General features: G+C 31.4%; 1 protein-coding gene across 1 annotated transcript; it reads left to right on the top strand.

Annotated features, from left to right (window-relative positions):
- The first annotated feature begins 1,234 nt into the window (after positions 1-1,234).
- LOC145320386 (uncharacterized) lies at positions 1,235-9,400 on the top strand. The gene is made up of 9 exons (XM_080162793.1): positions 1,235-1,344; positions 1,636-1,685; positions 1,833-1,875; positions 4,140-4,226; positions 4,293-4,447; positions 4,730-4,888; positions 8,017-8,074; positions 8,161-8,264; positions 8,880-9,400. The coding sequence occupies exons 2-9, from the start codon at positions 1,664-1,666 to the stop codon at positions 9,092-9,094; spliced, it is 843 nt and encodes a 280-aa protein (XP_080018919.1). The 5' UTR covers positions 1,235-1,344; positions 1,636-1,663; the 3' UTR covers positions 9,095-9,400.
- Positions 9,401-10,685: the final 1,285 nt, after the last annotated feature.

The following is a 10,685-nucleotide window of genomic DNA, read 5'->3' on the forward strand; positions in this document are numbered from 1 at the left end:
TATCAAAATTCACAAAAGTCCCCAAAAGTTGTTAAGGATACGAATAAAAAACGTTAGGTATTATTAAACTTTGGGCCCTAGTGTAGTAATGAACAGCCAAATGTCCCCTCTCTCGCTGGTTGTGATTGCATATGAAAAACCTTAAATCAAGGCGTCAGTGAAATTTATAATTTTAGAAAGAAAATGGTATTATTAGAATCAAACATGGCGATGGAAAGAACATCTTGGAGTATGGATGAAACAAGGTTGTCATGCGAGGCTAGTGAGGAGGGGGTGAGGGGGGGATATATCCCCCCAGGCCTTTTTTATTAAGTTTTTCAATAAATGTGTGTTTTATGAGAAACTAGCAGCTTCGCCCCTAGCCTCTAGGGGCTTGGGGGGCCCCGAGAGGTTTGATAAAACCAAATTTTCGTATTTTAGATTTAAAATAAGAATGTAAAAAAAAATTTCTTTGGGGTGGAGGAAAATTTTTTTTTTTTTTTTGGGGGGGGGGTAGTAGTCCACACCGATATTTTAATTTTAGTTTTAAAAAGAAATTTTTTTTGGGAGGGGGTGGTATTTTCCATTTTTTAGAGGAGTTAGGGGTGTCCCACCCCCCAAGAAAATAGTTATAAACCTTCCCGGGACCTATGAGAAGCTACCCTGTAAAGGAAAACCCAATCGGTTCAGAGGTTGGCGAGATCCTTAGCTACAAACAAACAGACAGACAAACAAACAGACTTATGAGTGCTGTCTTCCTTGTTTTAAAATTTTCTATTTAGACTTTTTTTGACTGATTTAGTAAACTATGCAGACGACTTCAACAAGGAAAAATATATATTAGAATAATTATATATGACATCATATTATAGAGAGTTTTTGATATACCCAAGGAGCCGAAGGCCCAGTCTAACAAAACTGTTATTAAACCTATGATTTTTATTTTAATAATTGTGAAATATTGGAAAATGAAGCCCTTGAAGGTTAGGGTGAAGCCTAAAGTATTATCAGCTTATACCAAGAACGAAATTAATTCGAAAAAAATCATGAAGCCTATACGTGGTTTTCAGCTGTTGTTGGGGGGCAACATGTAGTAAAATTGACGATCTCTCCATTTGCCCCCCAAATATTATCTAAGATTTATTTCGCTTGTTGTTTATACACTATACCTGAACTCAAGGACGTCCAAGGGGGTGGGGGGTAAAGTGGTGATAACCCCCCCCCCCCCAAAATAAAAAAGCTTAGACGCCCCTGCCTGAAGTATTATGTAAAATGAGGAAAAAACATGAATATTTATATTTTGTTCTCGTGAGAGTAGGATTATCTCGTCACTGAGGGACATCAGAGGTGGAAAAGATCGCCAGGGTAATAATTTTATCATTTTTAACCTTTTTAAAGAAGCGCAGCTACTCTAAGATTACAATATGTTATAAAAAAAGCCAATAACACAAAAATTTTCCTTAAAAACAAAGCAACTTAATTCCTATTCCAAATATATTACATTGTTAATTATTTATGTATAAAACCTTAATTTCTGTGATTAAAATGTAAGATTAAATGTTTTTGAGAAAATATATTTTTACCAAAGAAATCTGTTAGCTCTAGTTTATAATTTTCATATATATCCTCAAAATTATATTATTATTAAAATTTTAGGACTAGAAAAACCTCACCAGTTATATTTATGTCCAACCCCAAGCCTCCAGGTAGAAATTTTTTAAGCCTTATTATAAAAGCTTTAACTTTACCTTTGATATGTAAATTTTATACTAAATATTTGAAATTTATTCATTAAAATTATATACGAAATACATAAGAAAAGTATGTTAAAATATATTTAAAATATTGATTAGTTTGTGATGAACCAAGTGGTATGTCGGCTTTTGGATTTCTCAGGTTAAAATATCCTTATACTAAAGTAACAGGATGTTTGTGTGTCTGTCTGTTTATCTGTGTGTTTGTTTGTACCGAAGGATCTCGCTAACCGCTGAACCGATCGGGTTCTCCTTAACAGGGTAGATTCTCATATGTCCCGGGAAGGTTTATAACTATTTTGGGGGAGGGTACCACCACCCTCCCTAGAGAAATTAAATTTTTTTTAAATTTCTAAATTTTAGAAAGAGAGTTCAACGAAAAACAAACATCAAACGTAATTTTTTTTTTACTTTTTCTTTTAAAATCTAAAATAAGAAATTGAATTATCAAATTCGACTCTCTCCTCCTCAAATGCCCCTAGAGGCCTCTAGGGGCGTAGCCGCTAGTAATCAATAAAATGTTGAAATATTTACAGATGATTAGGGGGTAAGACATTTTCTTATATTCATTCGAATCCCGTGGATAAGAACCGGTTCTCATCCATACAAGAAAACTATGTCTAGCATCGTATTGTATCCAGCTTTCTACGAATATAAAAATGTACAATCATAAGCAGTTTTTTTAGCCGATGCCTTCAGCACCTCGATTCTAAAAAAACTGGTTTTAATCTCATTATTGTCTTTCTATATCCGTGGAGAGCTGTTTATAATATAATGCGAGAAATAACTATTCTCGTATTCATTCGAATCTGGTGGATAGAAACTGGTTCTCATCCATACAAGAAAACTATGTCTAGCATCGTATTGTATCCAGCTTTCAACGAATATAAAAATGTACAATCATAAGATTAAAACCAGTTTTTTTAGCCCATGCATTCGGCACCTCATCTGATTTTGCACCTCTATAATGTCCCTAAAACTTTTTTTTAGCCGAAGCCTTCAGCACCTCGGGGCTAAAAAAACTGGTTTTTAATCTCATAATTGTCTTTCTATATCCGCGGAGAGCTATTTATAATATGATGCAAGAAATTACTATTCTCGTTTTCATTCGAATCCGGTGGATAGGAACTGGTTCTCATCCATACGATAAAACCTATGTCTAGCATCGTATTATATCCAGCTTTCCACAAATATAAAAATGTACAATCATAAGATTAAAACCAGTTTTTTTAGCCCATGCATTCGGCACCTCATCTGATTTTGCACCTCTATAATGTGTACTGTATTTAAGCTGTTTTGCAACTTTGTTTAGACTTATACATTTATTTTCTGCTGTTTTAGTTCTGGCAATCACATGTGTTAAACTGTTTTTAACCTAATTTTGAATGGGGGGTCAAAAATATACTAGGACACCTATAGAATCAGACTGCAGAGCCCAAATTTGAATTAAGTCCCCAGTAAACTTTTTTGGGGGGATTTAAAAATTAATTTTTAGTGTTGCTGTAATCATTTTGACCGAAGCAAAAGCTTTTTTTTTACTTCGGGTAATATTGTGGCTTACAGAACATTTTTATATAATTCACTTTATATTGATACAATAAAAAAACATTACTCTGTTAATTGGAAATATTTTTTTTTTCCAAAACAATTAATTTCATTGAAAAATCTAACATTTACAATAAAACAAATAATTCTGAAATCTAACCAATAAGAAGACTTGTTTTATATAATTCTTTACAATTCAAAAAAAGAGTGTTTTCACAAAGTGACTTATTTTCAATGTAGTTAAATATTTTTTATTTAATTAAAATGAAAAGAATGAAAACCGTACACATAAAAGATACATACTTTTTAAAATTATTTTAAAAGATAAGTTTGAATAATCTAATTTTATAACACATTTGTATATGTGACAAAAATAAATTTGTTGTATTGCATAAACATTTGTTGTTATTTAACCCTTTACAGCCATTTTTTATGTTTTTAAAATAAGTGAGAGAACACAATCATGGTAATGTTAATTCGTTGATATATTATAAAGAATTAACTTTTTAGTGAATTTTTATAGTAAAATCATAAGGCCTAATTTTACTCTATACCAGAATACAATATTTATGAAGCAAAACACTCTAAAAGCTACGAATTTTACCCAAATAAAAAAAAGACCTTTTGCTCGGATCAAAATGATCACGGCAACAGTAAAAATTAATATTTAAATCCCCCAAAAAAAGTTTATTGGGGACTTAATTCAAATTTAGGCTCTGCAGTCTCATTCTACTGGTGTCATAGTATATTTTTTATATATGTTTTAAAAATAGGTTAAAAACAGTTTAATGATCATTTGTTCTGCCATTTGAAATTTTTGCAAAGGCAATTAAACAAAGAAAATTTGCTTCTTAATTTCAGCTTCGCAGTTGCAATTGTCAACTCAATTATCAGTACAACTAACAATGTCAACAGCAATAATAACAACAACAATAATAATAATAACAGGTATTTTTATTAATATAGTTATATTTATCAATAAATATATCAGAGATTTAAATATTGAAATTTTAGGAATAACAATAACCTGGCTAATATCAACATTGCTAATGCCAACAATGGCGCTAACAATGAGAACATGGCTATGGCTGGTCGTAGAAGAAAAAGGCTCCAGGAGTTTGAGCAACTCAGAGCAGCTAGAAATTATTCAGATCCATTTAGCTCCTTGGGTAAGCCAAGCAGTTAAACAAATTACTAAGTAAAACATAGAAGAAAAAAATTAATTTCTGTTATTAAATGGAAAAACAATGACATCCAAGTGTAACATGGAATACAGCTACACAAAATTTTGGTATTCCTTCTACGCAAATTTACATGGGAAGTTGCACACACTGATTTTTTTTATGAGTGGGGGGGGGGGAGTTATATAATTTGATACATGTTTTGATACCTATTCCCAAATAGTTTTAGATACAATTAATGCTAGATTAACAAACAATTGAATAATTCAGAGGAGTACAGGCCAGCAGATGAATATGAAGGTGTTTTTCCTAATCCTGAACAATATGCAACTTCATTAATGTTAGGACAGGACAACATTATGAGAGTAAGACCTATCAAAATAGGATATGATAACACTTCAGATCAAAATGATAACATTGTTAATACAGGTAACTTTGATAAAAGTATATCCTAGAAAGTCAAGGGGGGGGGGAAGTTTGTACAGTTATAGGAAATGAAATTCAGTACCAAATTTTGCCCTGGCCGTTTCGGCTTGTTTTTATAGTTATCAACCTAATTCTTTTTGTAAGCGCTCTTATATGATTGGATCTACCTGTAAAACTTTAAAACTTGAATTTTGGGACTTTCCCTTAAAGGGGCTAGTGGAGCAAAAGACCCCCTAACACTAAAATTTTAAGTTCTGAGCCTGTTTTTAGAGATATTGTGACGATTTTTTTTAATGAAAACACTTTTTAACAAAACCGAACTAAGTAGCCAATACAAATTTCATTTTGGGACTTTCCTTCTAGGGGCTAGTGGAGCAAAAGGCCCCCCAAACAATAAAATTTTAAGTTCTGAGCCTATTTTCAGAGATATTGAGATGATTTTTTTTATGAAAACTTTTTTCACAAAACCAAACTAAGTAGCCATTACAAATTTCATTTTGTGACTTTCCCTTAAAGGGGCTAGTGGAGCAAAAGACCCCCAAACACTAAAATTTTAAATTCTGAGCCTATTTTCAGAGATATTGAGACGATTTTTTTAATGAAAACACTTTTTAACAAACTCGAACTAAGTAGCCAATACAAATTTCATTTTGGGACTTTCCTTCTAGGGGCTAGTGGAGCAAAAGGCCCCCCAAACACTAAAATTTTAAGTTCTGAGCCTATTTTTAGAGATATTGAGATGATTTTTTAAAATGAAAATATTTTTAACAAAACCGAATTAAGGAACCATTACAGATTTTATACTGGGACTTTCCTTCTAGGGACTAGTGGAGCAAAAGGCCCCCCAAACACTGAAATTTTAAGTTCTGAGCCTATTTTTTGAGATATGAGATGATTTTTTTAATGAAAACATTTTTAACAGAACCGAATTAAGGAACCATTACAGATTTTATTTTGGGACTTTCCTTCTAGGGACTAGTGGAGCAAAAGGCCCCCCAAACACTGAAATTTTAAGGTGTGAGCCTATTTTTAGAGATATTGAGACGATTTTTTTAATAAAAATATTTTTAAAGAAGCCAAACAAAGAAGCCATTACAAATTTCATTTTGGGACTTTCCTTCTAGGGACTAGTGGAGCAAAAGGCCCCCAAACACTAAAATTTTAAGTTCTGAGCCTATTTTTAGAGATATTGAGATTATTTTTTTAAATAAAAATATTTTTAACAAAACCTAACTAAGTAGCCATTGCAAATTTTATTTTGGGACTTTCCTTCTAGGGACTAGTGGAGTAAAAGACCCCCAAACACTAAAATTTTAAGTTCTGAGCTTATTTTTAAAGATATTATGGCTGATTTTTTTAATGAAATTTTTTTTCAAATAACTGAAATACATAATCAGAAGATAAAATTTTAGTGTTTGGGGGTCTTTTGCTCCACTAGCCCCTGGAAGGAAAGTTCCAAAATGAAATTTGTATTGGCTACTTAGTTCGGTTTTGTTAAAAATGTTTTCATTAAAAAAATCATCTCAATATCTCTGAAAGTAGGCTCAGAACTTAAAATTTTAGTGTTTTGGGGTCTTTTGCTCAACTAGCCCCTAGAAGGAAAGTCCAAAAATGAAATTTGTAATGGCTACTTATTTCGGTTTGGTTAAAAATATTTTCATATTAAAATATCATCTCAATATCTCCGAAAATAGGCTAAGAACTTGAAATTTTAGTGTTTGGGGGTCTTTTGCTCCACTAGCCCCTAGAAGGAAAGTCCCAAAATGAAATTTGTAATGGCGACTTAGTTCGGTTTTGTTAAAAATGCTTTTATTAAAAAAAATCGTCTCAATATCTCTAAAAATAGGCTCAGAACTTAAAATTTCAGTGTTTGGGGGGCCTTTTGCTCCACTAGCCCATAGAAGGAAAGTCCCAAAATGAAATTTGTATTGGCTACTTAGTTCGGTTTTGTTAAAAATGTTTTAATTAAAAAAATCGTCTCAATATCTCTGAAAATAGGCTCAGAACTAAAAATTTTAGTGTTTGGGGGTCTTTTGCTCAACTAGCCCCTAGAAGGAAAGTCCAAAAATGAAATTTGTAATGGCTACTTATTTCGGTTTGGTTAAAAATATTTTCATATTAAAATATCATCTCAATATCTCCGAAAATAGGCTAAGAACTTGAAATTTTAGTGTTTGGGGGTCTTTTGCTCCACTAGCCCCTAGAAGGAAAGTCCCAAAATGAAATCTGTACTGGCTACTTAGTTCGGTTTTGTTAAAAATATTTTCATTTTAAAAAATCGTCACAATATCTCTAAAAATAGGCTCAGAACTTAAAATTTTAGTGTTTGGGGGGCCTTTTGCTCCACTAGCCCCTTTAAGGGAAAGTCCCAAAATGAAATTTGTAATGGCTACTTAGTTCGGTTTTGTGAAAAAAGTTTTCATAAAAAAAATCATCTCAATATCTCTGAAAATAGGCTCAGAACTTAAAATTTTAGTGTTTGGGGGGCCTTTTGCTCCACTAGCCCCTAGAAGGAAAGTCCCAAAATGAAATTTGTAATTGCTACTTAGTTCGGTTTTGTGAAAAAAGTTTGCATTAAAAAAATCGTCTCAATATCTCTGAAAATAGGCTCAGAACTTAAAATTTTAGTGTTTGGGGGGCCTTTTGCTCCACTAGCCCCTAGAAGGAAAGTCCCAAAATGAAATTTGTATTGGCTATTTAGTTCGGTTTTGTTAAAAAGTGTTTTCATTAAAAAAATCGTCTCAATATCTCAGAAAATAGACTCAGAACTTAAAATTTTAGTGTTTGGGGGTCTTTTGCTCCACTAGCCCCTTTAGGGGAAAGTCCCAAAATTCAATTTTTAAAGTTTTACAGGTAGATCCAATCATATGAGAGCGCTTACAAAAAGAATTAGGTTGATAACTATAAAAACAAGCCCAAACGGCCAGGGCAAAATTTGGTACTGAATTTCATTTCCTATAACTGTACAAACTTCCCCCCCCCCCCCCCCTTATAATAAATAGCACACATGCTACATCTTAAAAAGGGGCATTCTGTTTATAAATCTTCTAATTTTTTCAGATTAAAATAATTTTGAAAATTATTGATAATTATCCAATTTTTAATATAAATTACAAGTATCCATAAACTAGATCAAGATAAATCTGGAAGAGCTAAGGAAGAAAAGGGCCCTACCAGTATAATAGACAGGTTTGTTCAACAAAAGATAAATATATATCCAATTAAAACTTTTTTAAAAATGTTATAAAATTATGATTAATTCCTTCTATTTTTAGAATGCTTGGCCATGTAAATCATATTATTGGAACAAGACAATCTAGAGTTATAAAGAACAATGACGATAAACAAAACAAGGAAAGTGAGGAGCTTGATTTAGAAGGTGACATATAGGGATATGGGACAATGGATATAAAATATAATCTTTTGATTGTCTTAGATTGTTTTCTTATTTTGATGTTGGGTTGGGAGTGTCTCAAGAAAATAGCTTAAAACCACCACATGATCAATAGGCATATACCCTAAAGAGTAGAATCCGATCGGTTCAGTGGTTACTGAGATCTTAAGCTTCAGACGGACAGACATCAAGCTACTTTGTATTATAGACTAGCGGTTTTGCCCCTAGCCTCTAGGGGCTTTGCCCCAAGAGGTATAAATACATCTTCTAATACTTACCCAGCAGAACGGATCGCAAATTTTCGCACCTACCCAGCAGGAAAACATTTTCCCGTTTAAATAACGAATTCGCAAAATTCGTAAAAAAATAGTCTAATGTGTTCTCAAGAAAATTACTACTGGTGCTGCTCATAGTCTAATGTTTTCTCAAGAATTTTTTTTTTTTTTGGGGGGTGGTTACCAAGATCTTAAGCTTCAGACGGACGGACAGACGGACGGACAGACATCAAGCTACTTTGTATTATAGATAAAGCTTGTGACAATACAAAAATTGAACTATAAGAATAGTTTTACAATGCTATCATTCACATTCTGATTTCAGGTACATCAAGTTACATAGCTGTGAGGTATCTGCAATTTGTCCTTCAAAATATCAACCAGGGGCTAAATGAAGATGACATAAATGAACTTTGCTCCCTTCATACTCATCTCAGTAATATGAAAATATCTCAAACTGTTAGCCAAGTATTTTTATTTAAAGTTTTTGATATGTACAATCTAAAACAACAATCATGTGATCTAATAACTTCCATGTAAGAGTTTCCTCTTTTTTTTCAATTGTTTAAAGGATTGTAAAACAATAAGAAATTCAATTTATTTCAATTGGGAATAGTAAAACAACATACATTAAACTACATTGATTGTTGGTATATACATTATAAGGATTGATTTTACACATTTAAATACCTCATCATATAACAATCAAACAGAAGACAATTTTTAAAACCACATATATAAATGTAAAAGTTAAAAAAGTTCATATTTTTGAAACAAATCTAATTCTATAATAAGAATAAAATACTATCCAAAGGATTAATTGAAATAAACTTAATATAGAATCTTTCTTTTTATGGAATAATAATACCTTTTTAATAGTAAAAGTTCTATAAGATAATTATACATATTATTATTATTATAAAGATGTCTTGTGCATATTATTATACTTGCTTGAATTACCAACAACACTTATAAAGCGCGAATACCGCGGAGATTATTAAAAAGAAAAACAAGCTGCCAAACAGATTTTAATTTGCCATATTCATATTTTATAGAAAAAATCTACTATCTTTAGTTAATATAAGAAAATATACTATTTTCGTACTTTATTTTGTAAAATGATTGTTTTAAAATGTAAAACATTCAAACGTTCAAAAAGTAAATAAAGAAGTTCGTCGAAGCTGCCAATTTATACCGTTTCCGCTTTCATCGGTTGGCAACTCTATTTATTACGAAATTTTTCTAGCAATACTTTAAATAGTCAGCTTCATCTAAAAGCTACCTTTTATATTATAATGGAATTTTCTACTTTAAAGAACAATAAGAAAAAAATAAAAATAAAGTTACATTAATGAAAATTATACAAAAATACCCGCTACATATTTAGATAGCCGGAAATAAGAAACTGGTTTTCTAAAATTATCCCGCACTCACGGGCATGGCTTAGACAGAGTAGCCAAGTATAAATTAAAATTAATGCATCTTTTTATTTTAATATTCAATTTTTTCTCCATCCTTACAACCATGGATGGTCTTTATAAAGAATAAGACCAAGAATCAAGATTTGATTATATCCCAAATGATTGTAAACAAAAATACCCTATCCACGGATTAAATTTAATGAAAGCACAAATCACGTTTTAAAATTTTAATAAAAGACCCCAGGTTTTAAAACAATTTAAAAGAGAAAATGTCTACGAAAGTTTTGTGATAATTTTCCGTTAATTGTCCTCTCCTTTACATTTTTTTTCATTAATAGGGTGTAAATTTTCCATATGGCACAAAATAATACAATTTACGGTACTTTTAAAAAAGTAGCGTTGACAAATATTTTTAGACGGCAACCCTGTTTTAGTCTTGTTCATTCAGAAAGAAAAACCGCGCAATGGCCGCCTTGTACAATTGGGAATCGCATTGAATGAGTAATTTTTAAGAGAATTATGACTATTATCGTGATTTTAAGATATGTTTAATTCTGTATTTTAAGTGATTTTTTGAAATTTGAGTGTAAGATTCATTATAAGTAAATTATGAAATATTAACCATGTGAGCCCTCAGAAACCGGTCAGTGATTTCTAAAAATTTCGATATTTTTTTGTTAACTCTGTAAATGATTATAATTATATATTAT

The sequence above is a fragment of the Acartia tonsa genome, chromosome 5 (assembly GCF_053477335.1).
Source record: "Acartia tonsa isolate MP-2025a chromosome 5, ASM5347733v1, whole genome shotgun sequence".
In the NCBI taxonomy this organism is placed as follows: Eukaryota; Metazoa; Arthropoda; class Copepoda; order Calanoida; family Acartiidae; genus Acartia; species Acartia tonsa.